Source organism: Dermacentor albipictus, chromosome 7, assembly GCF_038994185.2.
Source record: "Dermacentor albipictus isolate Rhodes 1998 colony chromosome 7, USDA_Dalb.pri_finalv2, whole genome shotgun sequence".
NCBI classification, from domain to species: domain Eukaryota; kingdom Metazoa; phylum Arthropoda; class Arachnida; order Ixodida; family Ixodidae; genus Dermacentor; species Dermacentor albipictus.
In genome coordinates this window covers 87,026,099-87,052,053 of record NC_091827.1, presented here as the reverse complement: position 1 = coordinate 87,052,053, position 25,955 = coordinate 87,026,099, and the positions used below count along the sequence as shown (strand labels likewise).

At 50.9% G+C, this 25,955-nt stretch overlaps 1 protein-coding gene and 1 long non-coding RNA gene across 2 annotated transcripts in view; one reads left to right on the top strand and one right to left on the bottom strand.

The window, feature by feature from the left end:
* Positions 1–15,324: 15,324 nt before the first annotated feature.
* The window catches only part of LOC135899676 (uncharacterized), a 44,933-nt gene continuing 34,302 nt past the window's right edge, over positions 15,325–25,955 (bottom strand). The window contains exon 4 of the long non-coding RNA XR_010563685.1: positions 15,325–16,395. This is a non-coding gene — a long non-coding RNA (uncharacterized lncRNA). The remainder of the gene's footprint in view (positions 16,396–25,955) is intronic.
* LOC139047427 (uncharacterized) lies at positions 20,905–24,673 on the top strand. The gene is made up of 2 exons (XM_070521252.1): positions 20,905–21,858; positions 23,120–24,673. Exons 1-2 carry the CDS (start codon positions 20,905–20,907, stop codon positions 24,323–24,325), a joined length of 2,160 nt encoding a protein of 719 aa, XP_070377353.1. The 3' UTR covers positions 24,326–24,673.

Here is a 25,955-nt window from a genome sequence, read left to right as displayed (position 1 = left end):
CAGTCGTGAATGGGTTGGTATATCGTTCGAAGAGCTCACGAGTAATTTGCAGAAGTCATCGGCGACCTCAACTTCACGCCGGCCTTGCCGTATGGCCACAGCGCCGAACGGATGAAGCTGTTGTGGAGGCGAGCGAAGGCTTCGTACAATTTTCCAAATTCTAGAGAGAGGTTTTCTCGGATCCAGAGAGCCGCAGAATGATCTCCAGCGTTGTTTGTCAAGCTTGTCAAGGTGTCGCAGGACATGACGCTGAGCCCGGCGTGATGCAGTGACGTCTAATGGTGATTTGGTCCTTCTGTATTTCCGTTCTGCTCGACGCCGTATCGCGCGAAGTCGCTCGTACTGGTCATCAATAGATGATCTCGGTGAGGGTGCGCTGAGGTGTTTTGTTGTGTCACGTAAAGTTGCCGCGATGACATCTTCAATATTGGATGGCGCTTGGATGGCTTGACATGCATTGGTCACAGATTCTCGAAATGTTGGCCAATCGATAGAACGCACAGTGTGAGGAGCTGGGGGACGTAACCATTTCAGCTGAACATATGTTGGTAGATGGTCACTTCCATGGGTGTCGAGATCAGTACACCATCGTGTAGCAGACAGCAGGCTTTTTGAAACAAATGCAATATCAAGACAACTGCTGTAGCTAGAGCCCCGAAGGAATGTTGGCGAGCCATCATTGATCACCATCAAGCCTTGACTAAGCATGAAGTCAGCCAAGTCTCTACCGCGGGCGTTCGTCGAAGCAGAGCCCCACATGGGATGGTGGGCATTAAAGTCACCGATGACTATGTGGGGACCCGGACAAGCTTTCAGTATGGACAGCAAATATGAACAGTCTATGCTCGATGTTGGGGGTATATACCCGCCAATTACTGAGAGTGTGCGCCGCTTGTACTTCAGCGTTATGCAAACGTACTCGTTGGAAGCATGTGCAGGAATGTCTTTACGAAGGCACGTTAAATTCCGACGAACAAAAGTGAGCACTTTGCTTGAATTGTGATCATTCTTTGACCACAGTGGCACATATCCAGATACACGTAGTGAAGACGTCATGTTTGGTTCACATATTACAGCCACGGGAAACTGGTATTTAAACATCCATTGGCGAAAGTCTGCGAGGCGGCCTCGTAGGCCTCTGGCATTCCACTGCATTATTGCAGATCTTCGTAATTGGTTTTCAAAAGATAGCGCCATGATGCCTTATTGTAGAGCCGCGAGGAGCGGTTCCAAAGCATCTAGAACATGTAGCGCAGTCTTAGCAACCGGCGTCTGCAGTCCGCAGAGAAGTGAACGCATCGTAGTTATCAGGTGTTTCAGCATACTTCGTACATTTTCATTTTCGGTCTTATCATTCTCAACCACCTTTGCAGACACATCACCCGACGCGTTTAAGCCTGTTTGTTTGGGTGGGAGCGACGGCCAGTCAATGCCAGAGTCGGTCGGCGGAGGCGTCGTTTTATGCAGCGCATGTGTTCCACGTGCTGCTGCCGAAGAAGGTTCCGCAGGCCCGCATCTTGATCGCAGAAGCAAACTTGGCAAGCGAGGAGCTTGCCATGCGGTCGATGGTCCATCTGTACGGGAAGCACTCTTGTCTTGCTGTCGTCTGTGTCGCGATCGACGTCTGCGGCGGCGTATCGATGTAGCAGCCTGTCTGTGAGTGGAGTTGTCCCGCACCATCTTTCGAAGCACTGACATTTCGTCCTTGATTTTCTGGCACTCTTTTGATGTCGCTTCATGTGGACCGGCGCAACTGGGACATTTTAGGGCAGTAGCATCGCAGCTATCATTTTGATGGGCCCCTCCACACCGTTGGCATGTTACGCCGCCCTTGCAAGCTGCGCTTACGTGTCCTATTTTGAAACACTTCCGACACTGCACCAGTTTTGGCACGTAAGGGCGCACACGGTGTCTTACGTATCCTACCTTTACGTAGTCAGGTAATGTTTCAGAGTCGAAGACTATTTTAATACACCGGGATTGACCGAAGCGGTGAATCTGCACTATTGGTGCGGTGGAATTCAAGAGCTTCTGGAGGTCAGTGTCTGCGATTTCTTTGTCCACATCAGAGATAACGCCAGTCGAGGTTCCTTTTCCATACGCAAAGAAGGAGCGCACTGGGATGTTTCCTAGTAGTGTGGCAGCCTTTAACGTATCCAGAATTGACTTGTTGTTCACGTCCACTGAAAGGATGTTCCTCCGAGCGTTAATTCTGATCTCGCTGACTTGGCCGGGCGCAATTCGCTCAAAGTACTCCGTTAAGCTTTGCCTGTTCAAAGTATTCAGATCGTCGGTAGCTGTGGTAGGGACGTAAGCAACAGTGAATGATTGCTTACCACTGTCCTGCTTGGGCAACGAATCACTGTCTGTTGATGTCCTCCTGAGTTTTCTCTTCAAACGGCGACCCACGGCAAGTGTGAAATCGTTGTCCGATTCCATTTCTTCAACCGTTGAGCTGTCGGAAGATTCAAGGGCGGCAGCGGAAGGGCCAGTGCGGTCCCTTGTCTTCGATGCAGCCAGTGGTGGACGACCAGGGTCAAACGCTTGGTTGGGATTCCTATCCCCCATCCTGGAGGATGACGTTGTGCCCTTTGCACAGTCTCTGATGTTGAAAAACGTCCGAGACACAGGAAAATGAAGAGACCACAGCTATAGGCGTTCTTCTTCCGAGGCACTTCTTCTTCCTCTGCTCGAGGCAATTTGTGCGTGTGCTTGTGCAACTGCGTGTGTATTTGCGGGCTTCTTTCAGTCTCTGAAAAAACACTTTTATGATGTAGCACGTGTTGAGAAACGAAAAGCCGTTTCGAGAGTTTTTCATGTTGCTCTACAATTTTCTCGTTGACACCTTTCATCTATTTATAGTGTTTGAGTAGCTGATTAAATAATTGAGACTAATTATCTAATAAGCCTCAGTGAAAAAAATAATAATATGAGTATCTCTAAGCGACGGCAAATAACATTGCCTTGGTTCTGCCTAGCTACCTGGCGCTTGCATAATTTTAACGCGCGACTCAAATTAAGTGGGACACCCTGTAATACCAATGGCAACAGTATCAACAGCATCATTTCGTTGAAAAAATATATAGCCCATAAAGAAAATATAAACCGTTAGATATGGTATATTAATTACTAATTACCGCCCCTTTCTCTTCCGCAGTGGGCACATGCGAAACACTCACACGCAGTCAAACGTAGAGAGACGCTGATTCGGTATCTGTTTCATAAAAGCAAAAGCGCTGTCACATTAGCGTAATACTTGTCGCATAATCACATGAGAAGAAGCTCCGCCCCTTTGGCTTTCTCTTCACTACAACCGAAAGTCATCCTAAATATACAATTTACAAGAGCGATTCAGTTTAGGCTCTAGTTTTTATGAATATTCAAATTACGATATTTTAAAGCGTCATTTTATATACTATTCAGTTTCAGTTTATTATTTAAATAAAATGAATTGGGGAGATAGAATATACAGATGAGGGTCCCAGAGTCAAAGACTGCAACGGGACCATCGGTTAATAATAACAATGTAGATATGTATTAAAGAAGAGCAAGCTAACTTAAAAGAATCGCACAATCCCGAAAATACAAAATATAAAAATTAAATTAACAAAAACAAATTGTCTGTGTATAATCCTATAGTGTTTAAAAAACTGTCAAGGCATACAAATGGCAACTGTAGTGTAATGAAGGACGGAAACTGAGTTACAGACATAAAACAGCTTAAGGGCGTGGCTAAATGTATGAAAGGATGAAGATTTAATGCTGACAGGTAAATCATTCCACAGCTTTATAGCAGCGAATGATGATGTCATTTTTCCATATTCAGTATAAACCATAGGTAGTAGAAAATTGGAGTTGCGTGCAAACCTGGTATTATTGTTATTGATGAAGGGCCTGGAATCAATGAATTGGTATGAGAGCTGTTTAGTAAGTAATCTACAAAACATAATTATTAGGTGATAGTTGAACAAGTTCGTTACAACAAGGATGTTAGATTAACGAAGTAGTAGAGTAGCACTCGTGAAAAACCCTCTGTTAGTAATAATGCGTATTGCTTGGTTTTGTAAGTACTGAATAGACGAGATATGACAGTTGTATGTGTTTCCCCAGGAAACAATGCCGTAATTAATGTCACCGTGAATGAAGGCAAAGTATAACGCTAAGAATGCGCCTTTAGAGATGTATGTACTTGATTTGATTAATGCTCTAATACCGAAGGTACACTTTTTCTTTATGAAGGCAATGTGTTGAGAAAACTTTCGGTTAGAGTCTAATTTGATGCCCAAAAATGATGCATAGCCGGAGACGGGAATGTGGTGACAATTTAGAGTTATCTCAGGCAAGACAGGCAGTATTCTTTGGCTGGAACGAAAAATCACAATTGAGTTTATGAAGGATTGATAATTAAATTATTGGACGAACACCATGGAACATTATGGTCAAGCTCAATGTTTAGTTTAACGATTACGGTAGTTAAAGAATTCTCACGCAATGTCATGAATCTCGTGAAATGAATCTCGTGTAACCTGCTTAATACAGCTAAAGAAACCCATCTGCCAGGTAAGCTCCCCTGTTTTCAGACCGTGCCATAGCAACGCCGTGACTCAAGTTTAGTATTTTCTGGTGACTGAAACTATGTGGCGTTCTACAGATCGTATTATAAATTCAGAGCAATGAATGGCTTACAAAACCAATAATGTATAGCAGCCTTTTGTTGCTGTGGACGACAAGGCACAAGGCATACACAAAAAAATATGACAATGAATCTCGTCAAGTTTCAGGAGCCATTTTTGATGCTGACGCAATACCACTGAGAAATGAGATTGAGAAAGCAAATCATAGGAGACAAACTATGCAAATGGAACAGTAGTGAAGCTGATATGTGAAGCAAGATTTGTGTGTATTTCCCAAGTGTAAAGACCTCTAGACATTATTTGGGTGAAACAGATGTCGATGTCACTATTTATAACTAGGCATAGGTCGGCACACTCACTGACATTCACTCCCACTCATTTCAAGAGCGCGAGTGCGAGTGCGAGTGAGTGCCCCTGAGTGTGAATGGAGGCAAGTTCGAATGCGAGTGAGTACCAGTGAGTGTGAAAGGAGGTGAGTGGGAGTGCTTGCCAGTCAGTGTGAATGGAGAACAGTGCGAGTGCGAGTGCCAGTGAGTGTGAGTGTGAGTGGAGGTGAGTGCGAGTGAGTGTGAATGGAGGTGAGTGCGAGTGTGAGTGAGTGCGAGTGAGTGTGAGTGGAGGTGAGTGAGTGTGAGTGTAGGCTAGTGCGAGTGAGTGCCAGTGAGTGTAATGGAGGTGAGTGCGAGTGCGAGTGAGTGTCAATGAGTGTGAATGGAGGTGAGTGCGAGTGCGTGCCAGTCAGTGTGAATGGAGAACAGTACGAGTGCGTGTGCCAGTGAGGATGGGTGCGAGTGCGTACCAGTGAGTGTGAGTGTGAGTGGAGGTGAGTGCCAGTGAGTGTGAATGGAGGTGAGTGCGAGTGTGAGTGAGTGCGAGTGAATTTGAGCGGAGGTGAGTGCGAGTGAGTGTGAGTGGAGGTGAGCGCGAGTGCGAGTGAGTGTCAGTGAGTGTGAATGGAGGTGAGTGCGAGTGCGTGCCAGTCAGTGTGAATGGAGAACAGTACGAGTGCGTTTGCCAGTGAGGGTGAGTGCGAGTGCGTACCAGTAAGTGTGAGTGTAGGTGAGTGTAGGCGAGTGCCAGTGAGTGTGAATGGAGGTGAGTGCGAGTGCGTGCCAGTCAGTGTGAATGGAGAACAGTACGAGTGCGTGTGCCAGTGAGGGTGAGTGCGAGTGCGTACCAGTAAGTGTGAGTGTAGGTGAGTGTAGGTGAATGCCAGTGATTGTGAATGGAGGTGAGTGCGAGTGAGTGACTGTGAGTGAGTTTGAGTGGAGGTGAGTGCGAGTGAGTGCCAGTGAGTGTGAACGGACGTTAGTGCGAGTGCGAGTGAGTGTGAGTGGAGGTGAGTGCGAGTGAGTGTCATTGAGTGTGAATGGAGGTGAGTGCGAGTGCGTGCCAGTCAGTATGAATGGAGAACAGTACGAGTGCGTGTGCCAGTGAGGATGAGTGCGAGTGCGTACCAGTGCGTGTGAGTGGAGGTGAGTGGAGCTGAGTGCCAGTGAGTGTGAATGGAGGTGAGTGCGAGTGTCAGTGAGTGCGAGTGAGTATGAGTGGAGGTGAGTGTGTGTGAGTGCCAGTGAATGTGAATGGACGTTAGTGCGAGTGCGAGCGAGTGTCAGTGCGTGTGAGTGTCAGTGAGTGTGAATGGAGGTGAGTGCGAGTGCGTGTCAGTCAGTGTGAATGGAGAACAGTACGAGTGCGTGTGCCAGTGAGAATGAGTGCGAGTGCGTACCAGTAAGTGTGAGTGTGAGCGGAGATGAGTGCCAGTGAGTGTGAGTGGAGGTCAGTGCGAGTGAGTGCCAGTGAGTGTGAATGGAGGTCAGTGCGAGTGAGTGCCAGTGAGTGTGAATGGAGAACAGTGCGAGTACGAGTGCCGATGAGTGTGACTGTGAGTGGAGGTGAGTGCGAGTGAGTACCAGTGATTGTGAGTGTGAGTGAAGGTGAGTGCGAGTGAGTGCCAGTGAGTGTGAATGGAGGTGAGTGCGAGTGCGTGCCGGTCAGTGTGAATGGAGAACAGTGCGAGTGCGAATGCCAGTAGGTGTGAGTGTGAGTGGAGATGATTGCCAGTGAGTGTGAATGGAGGTGAGTGCGAGTGAGTGCGAATGAGTGTGAGTGGAGGTGAGTGCCAGTGAGTGCCAGTGAGTGTGAATGGAGGTTAGTGCTAGTGCGAGTGACTGCCATTGAGTATGAATGGAGGTCAGCGCGAGTGAGTGCCAGTGAATGTGAATGGAGGTGAATGCGACTGCGTGCCAGTGAGTGTGAATGGAGGTGAGTGCGAATCAGTGTGAGTGGAGGTGAGTGCTTGTGAGTGCCAGTGAGTGTGAATGGAGGTTAGTGCGAGTGAGTGCCAGTGAGTGCGAGTAGAGGTGAGTGCGAGGGCGAGTGAGTGCCAGTGAATGTGAATGGGGGTGAGTGCGAGTGCATGCCAGTCAGTGTGAATGGAGAACAGTGCGAGTGTGAGTACCAGTGAGTGTGAGTGGAGGTGAGTGCGAGTGCGAGTGAGTACCAGTGAGTGTGAGTGTGAGTGGAGGTGAGTGCCAGTAAGTGTGAATGGAGGTGAGTGCGAGTGAGTACCAGTGAGTGTGATTGTGAGTGGAGGTGAGTGCCAGTGAGTGTGAATAGAGGTGAGTGCGAGTGAGTGTTAGTGGAGGTGAGTGCGAGTGAGTGCCAGTGAGTGTGAATGGAGGTTAGTGCGAGTGCGAGTGAGTGCCAGTGAGTGTGAGTGGAGGTGAGTGCTAGTGCGAGTGAGTGCCATTGAGTGTGAATGGAGGTCAGTGCGAGTGAGCGCCAGTGAGTGTGAGTGAAGGTGAGGGCGAAAATGACTGAGAGCTAGTGAGTGTGAGTGGAGGTGACCGTGAACGTGAGTGAGTGCGGGGCCTGAAAAAATTATGGTGAGTGAGTGTTAGTGAGTACTCTCTCAGACGGCCGACCTATGTAGCTAGGCAAATTTCTGGTTTCTTTTCAGCCTTCCATGCCTTAATTCTACTTTACAGTTCTGTAACCGGTAAGAATGTAAAAAAATAACTGAGCACTGGCGCAGGAAAGTCGGCGCCTTTCTGGGCGACGCCATGTCTGACTCAGGAAAGAGGAAAAAAAAGAATAGCGCACAGCCGGGAAGGGCCACTAAAATTCCCAACATGCTGCTTCATTCTCCCCTCCCCCTAAAAATATAGCTATTTATGTGGTAGTGTGCGGTGTGCCCGGCCTCTCACTTCACTCTCACCCTCACCGTCCCTGGTCAAGGGATGGTCAAGGATGCTCGCCTAGCGAGGAGCGAGGTGCCACATACGAAGCGTTGGGAGCAATGCGCTCGACGGCGAGCGCTGCTTGCTCCTGCTGAGTGGATGCGACGCAAAGTCGAAGAATAACGTCGTTGGCGCGAGTAATAAGCCGCTATATGGGCGCACGATGCCGCAGCTAAAAGTCGAAAAGGAGATAAAGAAGTCGAAATGCGAAAGCAGCAACGCGTCCATGCGAGACGGCAACGTAGAAAGGAGGCCGAAGGTCGCATACAACTGCTTGGAATACGTGTACTTCACATTGCGTCGCATTATTTTTTGCATGAAGTCAAACTGCTCCTATCCTATAACTTAATGCATTACCAAAACGTGCAGCAGGCTTTCGCCTTCACGTGTCAAAATAGGGCAACGTGCTGCCGAATGTTTCGCTTAGGGCTCACTCAGACTGTAACTTACAGAAAGTTTACACAACTCGGCTCACTTGGATTCACATTCACCAGAATTCTACTCAACTAGGTTCAATCAGGGCCGCTTAATAAAGTACTATTGAGGAAGGTCCATTCAGCCTTACTGTCACTCGCTCGAACGTTCTCGTGAATAGAACACATCAAATAATAAAATCCTGTCGTACGAGAAGAAATACAGCACATGCAGAGAAACAAAAACGCGAAAAATGTATGCAAATGTACGCAGAAGAGTCTCAATATATATGAAGCATGGCTATTTGATGCGCACAGCAATGCCTTCTAAGAAAACATTCCAGTACACCTAAGCATTTATTTTCAATTGAACGCCGCTGAGCCGTCCTTCGAGTTCTGAACTCCTCACCGGCAAGCGAGCACGTTGAGATGCTTGGACGCTGCGGTATAGTGGGTGAGACACTCGGCTTCTGAGCGTGCAGTCGTCGGTTCGAAGCTCACTACCACCGAAGTTCTTCCTCTCAACTTCATTCTATCTTTATTCCAGCTTGTGTTGCCTCACTCATGTCGGCGCAAATGTTGGTGTCACCGGACCAAAAAACTCAGGCCAGGCAAAAAAAAGCGTTATCCGTGGCTCTGCCCTTGCAAACACCAGAACAGCAGAAATGGGGGAAGGCCAGTAAAGTAGTGCCGAGCTGCACAATTACGGTATCTTCTACTGGCCGCCTCCATCCCCCGAAGCAGTCGGCGGATGCAGGCGGGTCGGCCAGAGCCGAGTCGGGCAGATCCGGCGTTCTCGGAACACAGAGGTACACTCTAATAAACTTTACACCCTATCGGACTTACCTTGTCCCCAAGCAATAATTGTCATCTGCCTTGCTTGCATTTCTTCTCTTGAAAACTCAGCCCTCGCTACTTTCCTGTCGGGAATGCTGTGTCAAGCTGAAAACATGCAAGCCGTTCGTGACCAGGAAGTACCGGGCTCGCAGCGTTAGAGAAAGGAAATGCAGGCAAGAAAGACGACGATTAGTGTTTGGGGGCAAAGTACAATCCAAATGGTATAAACTTTTTTAGAGCGTAAAGGACAAGCGCGCAAGCCGAACGTGTGACCCCCTCTCGGATGAGGAACTGGCAGATGCGAAACCCCGAGACTACTGCAAACGTCCGATGTCTCGGCTACCCAAAGCTGCCGGCGCAGCCGGGAAAGGCGGTGGACGCGGCGGTGGGATGGGGGTTCGTCGAGTAACCAGCATGCAGTGGCCTAGGTACCTAGGTTATGGGGGATCGTCGCCAACAGCAGCGACTCTGCGCTGTGATGACGTTGCGGGAAATGCTATAATCTCGACGACTGCTCCGATGAAAAGGCTCGGAGCGGCTCAGAGCGTTAAGAGGAGCAGTGCGATCGAGAAGAATCAGGCGAACGCAGGGCGCGCACCCTCTTTGAACCAGTCGAAGCTTACGCCGCTCGCGAGAGCGCTCTAGAGCGCTCAGAAACGACCAGCGGAAAATGCCATTAGTCTATTTTGCTGCACTTCCCCCAGCTCCACTGGTTTCTGGTGTTCGCGAGAGCAGAGCCAGACATTATATTTTTACCCGTGTTTCTCGTTCGCGTGAGCTTTCACCTGCGTTCTGAGTGCGCTTCGGTGAGGCCAAATCAAAACGCGCCATCCATCTCAACGCGCTCGTTCGCCGAGAGGAGTCCCTAACACGAATGACCACTCTGCGGAGATCAATGCGACATTATTTGCTTTTTTTTTGGCTGCGAGAAAGAAGACCGCCGCAGCAAGCACACGGGTTTTTATTGGAGAGCAATGATGTCACACCACTTGTGTCCCGGCCGCACTGCTACCTCTCCCGCGCTAGGCTCCACTCATCGTCCGCCAGGTCGCTTTGCTGCGCGATGCTACTTTATTGCGATAGCAATTATATGGACACTCTAGGCGCATTTCTTCCATCGCTGTCGGCGTCGACGTGAGGTTCCGTACCAATGAAAGGATGTGAGCGTGCGCGAGCGAGGAACGCGGCCCGGATACGTGCCCTCTCCTGCTGCGCGCGAGGCAGGGGGGTGAGGTGAGGGAGGAGGAGCGTACTTCTCCAGCGGCTGCTACGGTGCCTCGATGTCCGCCTCGTTCGCCTCTCCATACACAGTGGAGACAACCACGGCGTCTACTGTGGCGTTGACCACGCACCCGGTGTTGGCGTTTTTGGCGGACGCCGTAGGGCCGCGTTGCATGTGCTCATGCATCTTGAAAGCGCTCTGCGACGTGGCTAAAGTGCGCGACGGTGCGGGCCTCATCTTCAAAGTGTTCTGCGATGTTTGCAAAGTGCTCATAGTGCTGGTAGCGTTGTATGCGCTGTGCTTTCGACGTATCGTAGGCGTTGAAGCGACATGTGCACAGAGAGCAATTAGCTTGCGGCTGCTGGCGCCATTCCTAACTTCACCGTTTTCACAGACTATTTCCAGTTTCCGCTGTACATGAAACCATGCTGGTTAATTTAGTTAAAACAGGTTGACGGGCTAGTTAGTTTGAATCCATGATAGAATGTGTAAGCGCGACTGAACAAGGACGTACAAAGAAGCAGACACACAAAGACAGCGCTGACTCTAGCTGCCTCTTTTCGGCCACTGTCTGTATGCGCGTTTTTCTGTACACTTGAGCAGGGGAGGCACTAAGCTTAGCCCAGCTTACCTGATGCTTATCGTTGCTCGGAGTCTTCAGCTTTTCTTTCTTCTTCTACCCAGTCGGGGGTGCCTGCTTCTGCCGTGGCGCCTTGGGTCATTTCCCGGCCCCAGGGCCTGGACCCTGACGTGGAGTGGGAGTGGCTGTTTTATGAGTTGTCCCGGTATGAGCGGCACCACTGCAGGCGACGTTAGGCAGGTGAAGAAGAGGACCCATTGTTCGCCAGGCTGAGCCGTGCCATTGCCTTTTTGTCTGTCTTGAGTTGCCAATGTTTGATATTTTCTTGCTCTCAAGGGCTCCCCTGGGGTGAGATTTCCAACATATGGCACAATGACGAGCGCAGTCGTGTTTTTTTCAGTGGCCATGAGTCCCACACGTGTGGCACACCCTGACATTAGAGGTAGGCCCAACGTTGGGGCAGTGGCCCATGCGCTGGCACACGTTGCCGACTTGTCGCATGCAATTGTACGAAAACCATTCCGTCTCACTCTCCCGTAATAGTACACGTATCGGTGTACAGAATGCATAATGATCGCTGCATTCTTGGTTTGCTCAAGTATGCGGGCGCGATCGATTTCAGCGCCTTAGGTTCGCAAACGGAGGAGGGCCATCCATGAGTTCTTCGAACACGGTATTGGGGTCAGTACCATGAATAACACCGCTAAAGACTCCGTCCGCAGCTCCCACGTAAGCAATGAGCTGGTGATCCTTGCCTCTCAGCGAGAACATGGATATCTTGCGCGCCACCCAGCAATTGGTTGATACGAGGTTCTCGGGATTATGATGAGCCGAGCCTCAGCCTCACGGAGACCTTGTAGTCCTCCCCTTCACCAAAATCGGGCACCTCGGATAATCCCCTTACTTCTCGTTCATTACATAACGAGGGTCTCAAATCCGGCAACATTGATGCCCTCAGGTAGCATGTGTGGGTTTATTGACCGGTTGCCTTCACCTAAAAAGATCACATTCTCGTGACGCCTGCGGCAGAAAGGATGTTTCACATGCACAGCTAAGGTTTGTGAGTGGTAGCGCTGGCCAGCACTCCCATGCTTCTACTAGGAAACATAAATACCAAAGAAAATGGATGGGGAAACGACGCCACGGTAGCTCCATTGGTAGAACATCGCACGCGTAATGCGAAGGTTGTGGGGGTTGTGGGATTGTTCCCCGCCGGTGGCAAGTTGCTTTTCATCCACTTTATTTTGCATGATTTCGCGTTTCATTATTTCATTTATTAAGCACAACTAATTTCCCCTATATTGTCCTTGGTGTCAGTGTTTGTTGGATTCTTATGATACTCACTTTCTAGCTGTCACACGAACTATACCGCGGTCAATGATGGGCAAATATATTATTATAAGAATAAAGACTCAATCACACCGGCGGTTTGAGGAGGTCGTGCGACCATTTGCGACTGGTAAGCAAAAAAATGGCCAGGCTTAGCTTGGTTAAGCCAAGAATGCATTGCATATTGCGCGGCCGCGCAATATGCGGCCGCGCGCGACCGCGCCAGTTGGAGACCAGCTTTTCCTCCGTGACGTCACGCGCCGGCGCAGCGTCCCTAGCGGGAGGAGCGGGAGTCAGGTGGTGGCTGCGGCCGCGCGCGGCCGCGCCAGTTGGGGCTCAGCTTTTCCTCCGGCTGTCGTGACGTTACGTCACGTGGTTAAATGGTGGCTGCCCGGCCGCGCCCAAGGGCTGAACTGAGTGATTGCAATATGCAACGCATAAAAGTGACTGAAGGCGACCGATACTCCCAGCGGTAAACCCGTCTTAGCGCGACCTGCAAGCCTCTATCACGGAGATTGTCGTTCTCAGCGACAGCTCTAGGGATCCACCCAGTTCGCGCTCACTTCGCTGGTTTCGCGTTTCGGCAACAGCCATGGGTTTTAAGTAGAGCGAGGAGGAAGACGTCTTCACTGTGCTGATGTGCTCTGAAATGGAGTCAGCTGTGGCAGCTTGAAAGCCTCCAAAGAAAAAAAGCGGTGCTAGTGGGTGCCCCAGTGCCTCTGTTCCCTATTAGCATCCAGCAACGCAAGCCGCGTCCTGCCCGAACTCCGCGCGCATGACGAGGAGAATTGTCGAGAGAAAGTTGCAATTTGTAGTTCGCGTTGCGTTGGAATCGGTGCGTAATGTCTGTGCTTTCGTTCACTGCTGTTTAGCTTCCTGCAAGTGTAACCGCATACATTCGACACGTTGCTGCAACTGCTGCGCACCAGCATCACTATGTAGGCCTGTAATTGGTGTCTTGTGTTCGTCCGTGGTGGCGCGGACTTTGAGTTGGGCGCGACGCAGTGGGTCGCCAGGTGAAAAGACTGATAGCACAACGTTCGGCGCGCCGCTGAATAATTTATCCGTTTTGCGACCACGGTCGCACGACTGAAAAATTGAGCAGCGAGCGACTGGCCCAAGATAGTCACTTTTTGAGAATAGCGACTGCTTGCGACCGTTCGCGACTGGTTGCTTTGCTACCAAATTGGTCGCCCTACTGCGATCAGTCACCGGTGTGACTGAGCCTTAAAGGGAAGCTGAAAGAGTTCCCAGAAAAAAATGAGTGAACATCTGTACATAATGGTTTTCAACCCTCCGAACTCGAATATCATATCGAAATTGAGCGAAAGAAAGCGCAAATATAGTTTATTTCGACGAAAAGTGCAGCAGCGGACACGACCAGCTCGCGCGTCTCGTTTCCGCCTGTGATTGGTCGGGTGCCTCGTGACGTCAACTCTAGTAACCGACCGCTGCCGCTACACATGAAGCGCGGTGCCAGGTAGTTTGGTGCTGTTTTTCTGAGACGGTAATGGAAAATATAGAGAGACTGCGTTTTTCTGATGAGTTCGGCGTTACTCCCTACATGTACGAGCTGATTGCGAAGAGCCGGCCTCTCGAAGAAGCAAACGATGCTGGTGCGAGCAGTGCTTTCGACGCGAACGAAAACAAAGTCTTGGGATCTGCTCGTGTTGGAAATGTTCTTTGGTGAGTATGTTTTTTGCAAAGCGATCTAGTGATCTCGCGGATCTTTCGCCGATCTAGTGAGCTCGTTTCCGGTCAAGCAACTGTAATGTTGTGTTCCTGCATGCCTCCTCGTGGAACGTAAGCGGGGATGCGATCATCGGCATTTGTGGGCTGTCCAAAGCTGTCGGCAATCTACAAAGACGGTTTAAACGTGTGAGAAGCTTCCCGGTTCATGCTGTACGTGTAGTGACCTTCATCTATTGACTACCACGTTGACTACCACTCACGTTGATTACCACTCACGTTGACTACCACGCACGTTGACTACCACTCTACATACATGCAGACGCACCAACAAAGGAATTCAGGGTCGATCAAAGCAGATTACGATGGCACGCACGCAGAAACAAGCGCCGTCAGGCACGGTCGCGGACGCTGCGAAGGAACGAAACACTAGAGTTGACGTCACAACACCACGGTTTCCTGTCTCCGCTCGCATCGTCAGCGTCAGCAGCAGCGCGTGGCATTCGACGGGGGGCGGAGCTACAGCGCAATTTCAACCGACGACTACGTCGCTCCTAATTGAAAAAAAAAACACAAAATTTTACCTACATGGTTTATAAGGTTCCGCATCCGTATCTGAGCGTTTTATTGAATTCGACAGACTCTTCAGCTTCCCTCTAATGGGTCGGATGGGCCGTGGAATCAATTAATCACTAAAAAAAATGAAGTATTTGGCGATTTTGCTATTTGAAAGTACTATTGATGCCAAATAAAAGTCTGTTTGACGAATGCAATAGCCATTCCTATGTGTTCACTAAAATACGTTACCAGAAATCGCAAAGCGGAATAACGTTGGCTACATAATTTTTATCATGTAAACTATAGAACTACATAAACAACAACTATAGTCATAGCAAGAGAGTTATCACCAATAATATTTGATGATGTGCAAGCTGTTTTGGACGATGACAAATTGTTTTTATTAAGTGCTTTTCCAGTGAATATTCATGTTTTTCGACGTAAAAGGAGAGACGCATAAATTAGGGTTCCACCAAAATATTTATAATCTACCTATCAAACACAGGTATTAATAACGAAAGCAAAATAATAACCTTTGTCTGCGTAGCAGTGATCTGCTGTTTCTTTACAGCTAAGCCAATAGCACCATTTCTCAGATATGGATGCGAAAATATTGTTAAAATGAAACTCTTATTGTAGCTTTGAAGCTCGTGCTGGAAGCGAAATGGTGCCAGCTTCCCCCTCCCACCGGGCTTTAAAGCTTGCGTCCCAAACAAGGCTAGCTGCTTGGGGCCCCACCTAGAATGGTCTTTCTCTTCTTTTCGATGTTGTTTTCATGTTGCTAACCAAAGATCGCTCTGGAAAAGAGGGACCAACTGTATCTGCATGCCTCTTCTCTTTTTATTGAGGTCGCTTAGCTGCGATGGAACCCCAGTGCATCACCATACTTCCCCAGCTTGCTCCCCACTTCCAGGTACACGTGAGCAGATGCAGGAGGTTGCGACGAGCCACGCCCATGCTAGGCTTATATTAACTCTTTAAGATGCCCGCAGGCGCCCGACCAGGTCGCCTCCCTAGACGCCTCGGCACACCATTCGATTTCTGGACCGCGTGCACAAGCAGGTTCATCCAACAAAACCACAGCATTCTCGGCGCTCTTCAGCCGAGTTCAGAGGGTCGTGATACTGTGATTAGAGCAACTTAGTAGTGAAGTTAAAATTCTATGCAATGCAAAACTCAAAGTCATGAAAGGCTCTAGTATGCCATAAATGTGAAATAAGTATCTTCGGGCAAGCGGATAAATTGATAAATCAAAATTGCAGTACTGTATTTTCCCTCTGCTCGGATCTCGGAACTTGCTGTCGCTGGTTACACTAAAATGCCATCAGCCACAGACGCCCTCGTAAGCTTTGGCTGGAGTGCCTAAACGGTGAGTCAGTGGACCTAAGGGTCCTTACTTGCGAACTCTGTTCGAAAGTTTTTCGCACGAGAGATCTGTAAACCTTCCTCTTGTTTAGAGAGGAACTTCACCGAATGTCTTTAGTTATGAAACCTACCACAACTGCGTTTCTAGAATGACAGCGGGTTCAACAGCCGAACTAAACAAAGCGCTGTTGAAGAGCAATCCGGCGCACGACGTATTTTTCCTGCAAATTTTGCTCGTGCCACGGCATATCGCCACCACAGGCAAGAACTTTGCGTCTAAGGACTGCCTTGATTTTTCTGATAAGGCGCGGTTCCTCCATTTCCAGCATTTTGCGAGATGCTTCTATCGTTGACACGTCGAGGTTTCCGTCATATACTCTTATTGTAACATTGGGACGTCCCACGCCACTGACGTCGACATTGTTAGTGCACAGCCACGCGCTTCCATCGCTTTCGCTGTGGCCAATGACGTAGTGAACCACCATTCCGACGCCTTGGATGTGGGCATCGAATGAACCACTGTTGCCTGCAAGAAAATAATACAATCATGACATAAAGTTGGTGACATAAAAAAGACACATTACGAAACAAGTGGGAACGCAGGACACTTTTGATGTGAATGCATCAAATGACCCATTAAGCGAAAAAAATTCGGCGTCTGTCGTCTGCACAAGTTATAAAATTGGCAGTTGCTGAGCTCGGCTATGCCAGGGTATACGTAGCTAAAGCTAAGGCACAGCATGGTTAGCCTTGGTTAATCTTAATTGCAAGTCCAGGTTAGTCTGGTTGTCTAGCTATGCTGCGGCGTTTAGCCAGTCGTTCGGTGCGCTGTTCGTCTGCTTCCTGGGCGATTTATTTCCTCTTCATCTCGTTCCGATGTCGATTCCAGGCCTCCTTCTGCTTATCAGAATTGTCGCCATCCATACTGCCGCCTCAACTGCGTTTGCGACGCACGCGAGCTCTTCTTTTCAATCCTCCGACATGTTATCAGGCATGCGACGCAGCTGGCGAAGCGAGCGGAGGCGAGCGCAACGAAGGGTAACGCTGTGTGACGTCATACCAAACGGCGGCAGCAGAAAGGCGCGGCGCTGTGCAGCAGCCGAACACCTGCGGCTAGGCGCTACTTGTGGCGCATGCGCAGTAGTGACTAGGGAGCGAGAGAGAGAGAAATACTTGTGGCGAGGCGCGCGTTGTGACGTCATGTGCCTCCTCAAAGCACCGTTACGGTGAAATCGCAAGTTCGCTGCAGGTAAAGCTTTCGCTTTAAAACAGTACCCGACATTGGCTGCGACGCTCCGTCACCATCGCGCCTGGATGAAGCAGAGCGGGTGAAGGGAACACCTGCTGCTGCTATAGGACGTCACCTGTTGCATGAGGGGAGATGGGTTCCTGTCGAGCCCACGGCACCCTCGCTATCGAAGACCTGTGTTATCAGCGCGTTCTTTGTACGTGCTCTTTCACGCCTGCGATCTAACTGCGCCCCGCTAAGGCCAAGCCGTTAGGGCGCCAAGCTTTGGCCAAGCGTCTCAGTGCGTCCGCTTGCCCTCGAGTAATTCATAACTCGAAAGACTCTTCAGCGACATTCAATTGAACATTAATCCTCTCACAATCACCACTCACAAGAAGTGCTTAGTTGTCCTCGATTTTTAATACGCTATATATTATATTTAAAAATTGCTTCTGCCAGATGGCATAGTTCTCATAGCTGACCTGGATTCTTGAAGAGGCTGAGATTACGTGCAAAATAAGCAGAATTTAATGTTTGGGGAAGGAATAAAGCTTAACAAAGTACCTTCCATAACCAATCACTTAATTTAAGGTACATGATGAAGTTCCCGAAGTGTTGCCGGTGGTAACCTGAGGCAATATCCCTTAAAAATTAGTCCCGGTGATAACAGATTTGCACCGTAAAACTGGGCTACATAATGCAGTGTTATTTCACATAGTTTTTGACCCGAATGTCTGTTTGTTGATACAAGAAAAAATCACCGCCCACGAATTAAGCTGAAACGTTTGGCCCCGCTGTTTATCAGTAGTTTGATTTCGATGTTTCATTGCACAAGGCACGGTAAGCCACCAGGTCCTCGGTAAGCAGTTGCTGTTTGCGTTGGGCTGGACGAGGCTGTTCTTGTGCCCAGGCTGCAACATCAGCACCGCGTAGACTCGCGACGCTGCTGATCGAAAACTGTGTGCTCTTCAAGAGTAAGTAGCCGGAGATAAACTTCTGCGCGCGCTCTTGGCTGCGACGCAAAACAACGACGTCACTACGGACGAAGTCAATCGCGTGCTTCTTTCAATTTCTTTTTCGCACATGCGCATGGCGTAGCGCCCGTGGAGATTTCTGCGTACAGGTGACCGACAGAAGCATCGGCTAACCCTATACAACTTTGCAGTAAAAAGATAACGGGTACGCCTATGTATTTGATCTCATACTTTCTGAATGAATATTACGAAAAGTATGCCCCCATGGCAAATCATTCTAATTCATATATTGCAATATTAGGCGTAGAATAATTAAAATCTTGATTAGTGAGCTTTTTAATTAGCACTTAGCTATCTTGATACCTCGTGCATCACTTAGTAACCGAGCTCAAGAATTAGAGTTGTATCACATGTCCCCACAGGTAACACATAAAATATTCAGCATGCTCTGAAAAAATAAATAACACTATAACCTACACATTATGGAAATACGTCAGCGACAACTGCCTCGATGTACAAAATACCTAATTTTTCCCTAAATGCTTATTTTTTGGCATAAATTTACATAGAAGTGGCTGGCAACGCAATTGCTGTGATAAGTGCGCTTTAAATATCAAGGTCTATGATATCTATTAGGTATTAGTAGGAGAGTGCGAATGCTGAATATTATATTTTGAATCGAATCAAGAAAAATAAAGCTAAATATCTATTTGAATACAGAATATGAGAAAATTTAATACAAGCTGTTATGTTTCCTATGCTTAGCGAAACGACACAGTGCTTCACATGCTCAAGAGGCTAATCACATTACTTATGAAGAACCTTGCTAGCTATCATTAACTCAGGTACTTATGAATCGAGCTGCACAGTTTGCTCTACTCTTTTTAAAGCCAATGCAAATTTAGTAGCTGCCACTGATAGCAACTCAGTTCGCATACGAAGGTCCGCAAATATCTTTATCGATTATATCTCAGTCAAATATATTCAATTGCTTTTTCCCCGCTGAATCTGAAGAAATAGATAACTGTCTGAAATACCAATGGGGTTTTCCGTTTAACAGTTGGTTAGAAAGTATTGCTTACAAAGTATTGCTGTCAGGTTTTCTTCCTGAAAACAGGATGGTTTTTCAATTTTCATAGCAGGTGGTTTCTGTGGTTTTTCAGCTCATTATAAGGCCAATCTGCGCGACTGACAAAAGCGGAGAATGCGGACCACCTCACTCGACACCACTTTGCGGCGTCATCGACGCCGACGATAAAGAGTTCTAAAACCTGGTGACCCACCACAAGTTCGCTCGATATCCCGGCCCTCCTTTTATTTTCGTCCGCATACACCTGCACTCTGTAATTGTGTCAGCAGGTTGAAGTCAGCGCACTGTTACATGATACTTTCGAGCCTGCCTTGTAAATTCAAAGCTGTAGCCTTGTACCTCTAACTTGTAACTGGTCGCCCGAAGCTAGGAACCAGACTGTTCCTAGCTTCGAGGGGTCGAGGGGCCGCCGTACGGTATTTCGCAACGATGGTAGCCGTGAACATGGGACGGTCATCCATTGCACTCACTTTCGTTCTTGATGCGGTCTGTCGGCTTTCTTGAAGTCGTTCGACCGCCGTGAGTAGATCCGCATTGACTCTCTAACCCTTATTTTGTCGCCACACCCGACAGCGCAGGTCCCCTTTAATCAACTTTGCATTAATTAACATGAAAGCCGTGGGTTCGTCTCATACCAATGGTCATGGACTCGATTTCTTCAATGGCGGCTCTATCAATTTTGGTGCAACTGAATTTTCGTCCCACCAATTGCCGTGGCTTCGACTCGCATCAAAGGTCCTGGGCTCGAGTCCGACCAACGGTCGTGGGTGGCAGCATCAATTTTGGTATCATTGAATTTTGGTACCATAACGCCGGATGGTCAGTTAATTTCAATAAGGCCGGACAGCGGATTTTTCGACCCATGAGGCCCTTAGGGCATTGGTATCAATAAAAACAGTCGTCCTAGAAACACCTTCGCCGGTATTGACAGTAGTTCTTGTTCGCAAATGTTGTTTGCCATTGGCCGTCATCGAACGCGCCATGTCACGAATGGCTAGAACAGGCTGTTCTAGAATCGTAACATTTTTTGAATACGTGCCCCGTTCTAGAGTAAAAAATGGCTGTGGCTTAGCTAACGTTAAGCCCAGGATGCGAAGCATACTAGCCTTTATTTTAGTTGTTGAACCACTGTTTAGCCTGGTGAACTGCTGTTCCTTGGCTATATTTGGTTCGGCTAGACGAAGAAACAACTCATGCGTTACCCTGCTTCGCCTTCAAGAGTGGAACGCGACAGCGTTCCCGTCGACCCGCCAGCGACTACGCGCCTCGCATTGGAGGAGACGCAACCCACGCCCGGCGTTCTTCGGACGTGCCTCGCATGGGCTCCGTGATTTCTGCTCCTGGTTTTAGCATCTCGCCCGGGATATTCTCCAGTTTCTGCTACCGAGCACCCGGAGGTGTAAGGACCTTCCTGACACCTCATCTGCCCGGACCCGCCAACCAACGTTTCACCAGGACCTCATCTTTGACCAGCCACGGGGCCGCCGAGCTAAGCCCAACGCTCGGCGCAACGCCACCTCGCCCGCAGCGCGCAGCTGCACCTAGCGTCGCACCGGCGTCCGCTGCGCCGGCACTCGCTCCCCTTGTCTCGAAGCCGCCGATATGAAAAGTATAGTCGACGGTACACTCATCTCCCAACAAGAATTTGATGACGACCCTCGCTGGTCCCGAATGCTCCAAGCCCACCGTGCGGCCCATCCAAAGGAAGCCGTTTCAGCCACGAACGCCCACCTGAAGTCCGCCATGGCACCCCCGCCATCGCCGAAGACTCACCGCGTACGCCGCCACGTCCCGCTGCCTCGACTCCCAGCGGAAGACTACAAGATCGTCTTCCGCCCTGGAGGTGGCCTCGACCTCCGCACAACCACCAATGGGGCCCTCCTTGCCTCACTCTGTTCTAGCGCCAGCGTTGAGTACGGCAACGCCCGTGTCGAGGACCGCGTACGCATCAACCCGTACAACAACTCTTTCACCGTCAGTACACCCTCGGAGCAACGCACCCGACAGTATGTGCGAACCTCTGAGTTGCATCTCGCCACCCAGCTGTACCCACTGCGCGCTTATGTGGCCGCACCTGACAACGCCCTCCGCGGCATAATCTACAACGCCGTGGACAATCAAAACCAAGAGGAGATAATCGAGGACCTGCAGGCTATGAATCCCAGCAGCACTTACGCCATCGCCGACGCAAGGCAAATGGGTCGCACCCGGTCCATCCTGATCACCTTCGTCGGCACGAAAGAACTCCCTCGCACCGTGGTGTTCAACTGCGGCCTGTTCATTTGTCACCCCTTCCGCCCCAAGGCTGAAGCCTGTTTCAATTGTTGGAGCCATGGTCACCGCTCCGACGTATGTACCAAGTCCAGGTCCGGACGCTGCCCACGCTGCGGAGCTGTGCACGCTGCTCGGGACCCCCCTGACTGCACTCCTAAATGCATCTTGTGCAGCGGCACACATGTCACGGGGTCCCGCCCGTGTAAGCTCCGCTTCGAACGGGGGGGTCCCTCCCCACTCGCATCCAGTCCCAAGTCAACGCCTTCCAACTCAGCGCAGTCAACACCATCCGCCAGAGACAACCGCTCATCGCGTCCCCGTCAACGATCCAGCTCCCGATCAAGCCAGGACCGCAGCCCCCGCCACCGCTCCGTCTCATTTCCACCGCTACCGGGGCAAGACAACCCATCGGCTTCTTCCCAGGTGAGCTGGCGATCGCAGCCTCCCACACACGACCCCGAAAAAGAAAAGCTTAAAGCTCAAATCGCAGCCCAGAGTAACGAGATTGCCCTACTGAAAGAACAGCTGCAGGCGCTGCTCGCGCGCCCCCACCTCCCTACCTCATCCCCTCACCAAACCTCACAACCCATCGCTCTCCAGACCCCACCGCCACCACCTCCCGCCCCTATGTCCGCCTCCTCTTCGGCCGCGTCTTCTCGTGCCGCCTCCCCCTCCCGCTGCCCTCCACATAAGAGGCGCTCCTCTACCGAACCCGCCGCCACCCCGGAGATGGAGGCTGTCATCCGCCACACGGCCTCGTTCCTCGAGGCACATGAACGACGCATCATGGCCGCCATTACAGCTCTGCGTACGGACACGCAGAGCTGGATGACTCAAATTAACAACCGCATGGCCAAAATTGAGGCCCGCCAGAGTTCCCTCGAGGCTGATCTTGCCCAGATGACAATTAATGTCTCATCCCTCCTCCCCTCATCTTCATCTCCCAAACACCCTGCACCAGCAGGGGCACCCAGGCCTCAAGATGGCCAGACACCCCCCGCGCCTTAATTTCTGGCAGTGGAACTGCCGCGGCTTCCGCGCAAAGCGGAACACGCTGCAGCTCCACCTCCAGAACATCCCTCCCTCCGACCTCCCCGCTATCATCGCCCTTCAAGAAACCTTCTCCCCAGTAAAACTACGGGACTACACAGCTTTCCACCCTGCTTCCCCTTCACCTCCGAACGTTGCCACGCTAGTTCATCGCGCCTACATGGCAATCGAGCATCCGCTCGACGTTCCGGAGTGCACTCACCTCTTCTTGGAACTCCTTCCCCGGCGGCGGCAAGATGCCAGCCTCTTTGTCCTTAATGTATACAGCCCTCCCCACACACCTGCAGCTCCCCTCCTCCTCCTTCTCCGCAACGCCATCTCACGCGCGAGCCGGAACGCACTCCTAATTCTTGGGGATTTCAACGCTCATCACGTAAGTTGGGGCTACCCCAAGAACTGCAGGAAGGGCCTGGCACTATGGACCTTCTTGCAGAACGAACAGTTGACCGTCCTTAACGATTTCTCAGAACCCACCCGCATTGGCTCCAGCGTACAACGGAACACTAATCCGGACCTTTCCATCTGCAAAAATATCCCGGATGCGGTGTGGACGAACACCTGGGTCTCTCTCGGCAGCGACCACAATATCCTGTCCGTCTCTTTCCCCTTTCCCACCCTATCTTCCTCCCGCAAGCGTCTGGTGCAGGTGGTGGACTGGGATCGCTTCCGCCAGTCGCGGCAACAAGCCTCCACCTCCATCTCAGACCTTTCTCAGTGGACCACTAACTTGCTTCAGGATGTTTCCTCTGCCACCTCCACCGTCCCCACCCCTCCTCACTCCTACACGGCTGATAGTCGCCTCCTGCACCTCTGGGAGGCGTATCACTCCCTGCACCGCCGCTGGCTTTCCCAGAAACACAACCGCTCGCTGCGCCTCCGCCTTGCTCGCCTGGCGATGGACATGGAGGAGCACTGCTCCTCTCTCACCAGACAGCAGTGGGGCCAGACCTGCGAGCGCATGGCCGGTAGCCTCGGGCTGAGGGATACGTGGGCTCTCCTGCGTGTCCTCCTTGACCCGTCGCATTCCAAGGCCACGCACCGCAGGGACGTGACGCGCCTCCTCCACTCATCTCCACTCTCTGATTCCGACTTTCTTCTTGCTCTTCGTGATCGCTATCTCTGCACCAACCCCCCTTCCTCTCTCCCTTCCTACGCCGGCAACCCTAATTCTGCGCTCGACGCAGATATCACCCTGGGTGAGGTTCGTGCCGCACTGCATAAGCTCCGCACCACCTCCACACCGGGGGCCGACCAAATCTCTAACAAGGCCCTCCGTAATCTGGACACCCCATCTCTCGAGGCCATCACTGACCTCTTTAACAAACATTGGCATGAAAGCACTCTGCCTTCCGAGTGGACCCACGCTAAGGTAACTTTCATCCCCAAACCTGGCAAACCAATAGACATCCAAAATCTCCGCCCTATTTCCCTCACCTCTTGTCTTGGTAAGCTCTTGGAGCACGTTGTTCTCGACCGCTTGCAGAACTTTCTAGAAGACAACCACCTTTACCCCGATTCGATGTTTGGCTTTCGCCCTTCCCTTTCTACCCATGACGTCATGCTCCAGCTCTCCGAAGAAGTTCTTCACCCTCTTCACGCTAAGCGCACTCGTGCGGTCTTGGCACTGGACATGACGAAAGCATTTGATAATGTCCTTCATTCCGCCATCCTAGATGCTCTTTCCACCCTTAACGTGGGTCCTCGTATCCACGGTTATATCACGGCTTTTCTTGCCCGTCGCACCGCTGAGATTTCATTCGGCCCTCTGACTTCTCCAAATTTCACTCTTGGAAATCAGGGCACCCCCCCAGGGTTCCGTCCTCTCCCCCCTTCTCTTTAACATCACTCTATTCCCCATGGCACGCACTCTCGCTGCCATTCCCAACCTGTCCCATGCTTTCTACGCCGATGATATCACCCTCTGGGTAACCACCGGAAATATTGGAGAGATGGAGGCCGTCCTCCAGGCGGGTGCGGACGTGGTTGTCGGTCATGCTCGCGCAGTCGGGCTGGCCTGCTCCCCGTCAAAGTCGGAGCTTCTGCTCCTCCCGGCTCGAGGCACGCCCCTCACCTCTTCCCCCACCCTTAGCATCATTATTGACGCGCACCCCGTCCCTTCTGTCTCCTGCCTCCGCGTGCTGGGTCTCCTTCTCCAATCCAACGGCAAACACACTGCCGTCCTTTCCCGCCTAACTACCTCTGTCCACCAGACCGTCAGACTTCTTCGACGTGTCGCTAACCGGCACCACGGCATGCGTGAGCACGACCTCCGTCGTCTTGTCCAGGCGTTCGTTCTCAGCCGCTTCGTCTACTCCCTCCCCTATCTCTTTCTCTCTCGCGCCGAGGAAGACAAGGTGAACTGCCTCATCCGCCAAGCCTACAAGTCAGCCCTTGCGCTCCCCACCTACACCCCCACATCTCGTCTGCTTGCAATGGGCGTCCACAATACTCTTTCAGAGCTTGTGGAGGCCCATCGCACGGCACAACTCGACCGCCTTTCTCGCACCCCATCTGGTAGAGCCCTTCTCTCTTCCCTCCGCTTGACCCCTGTGTCCCCGGTCTGTGTAACACACCCCTTACCCTCCTCTGTATCTTCCATGCTCACTGTCAACCCTCTTCCCAAGAACATGCACCCTGAGCATCACGCCGCCCGCCGCTTTGCCCGTGCCTCTACCCTCTGGCGCCAATACAGCACACAGTCTAACGCTGTGTATGTCGATGCGGCGCCATACAATTCCCACCCCGCCTACGCCCTTGCCACCATTTCCCATACACTTTCTCCCCTGACCGTTGCCACTATACCTGCCCCCACCTCCACTGCCGCAGAGGAAGCAGCTATTGCGCTCGCCATTGCCACCACCCCAGCCCGTTTCATACTCAGCGACTCCAAAGCTGCAGTCCACAACTTTGCGAAGGGTCGCATCTCCTCCTCCGCGCTCAGCATCCTTGAGCACTCCCTTCCCCCTTCTCGTCGTATCCAACTCCTCTGGGTTCCGGCTCACGCGGGGCACCCTGGCAACGAGGCGGCAAATTCCATCGCTCGCGAGATGACAGACCGAGCTGGCCCCCTCCACTCCGGGATGGACACGCGTGACTCCCTCCTCACCTTCCATGACATCACCCTTCATTACCGCAACTCTCGCCTATCTCTCCCTCCCCCTCACAAATCCCTGTCTCAGCTCCACCAGAGCACGTGGCGCCATTTACAGGCCCACACTTTCCTCTCTCCTGCCCGACTTGCCCTTATTCACCCCGGTGCCTTCTCACCTGAATGCACGCTCTGCAGTCACCCACGAGCAGACTATGCTCATATTCTGTATTCGTGCCCTAAACACTCACCCCCTGCCGCTTGGCATGTATCTAGTCCGCAGCTGTGGGAGGCTGCTTTGGCCAGCTCGGAGCCGGATGTCCAGCTACGGCTAACGATCTGGGCAGCGGAAGTCGCCGCCAGGCATGATCTGGTGGCCACG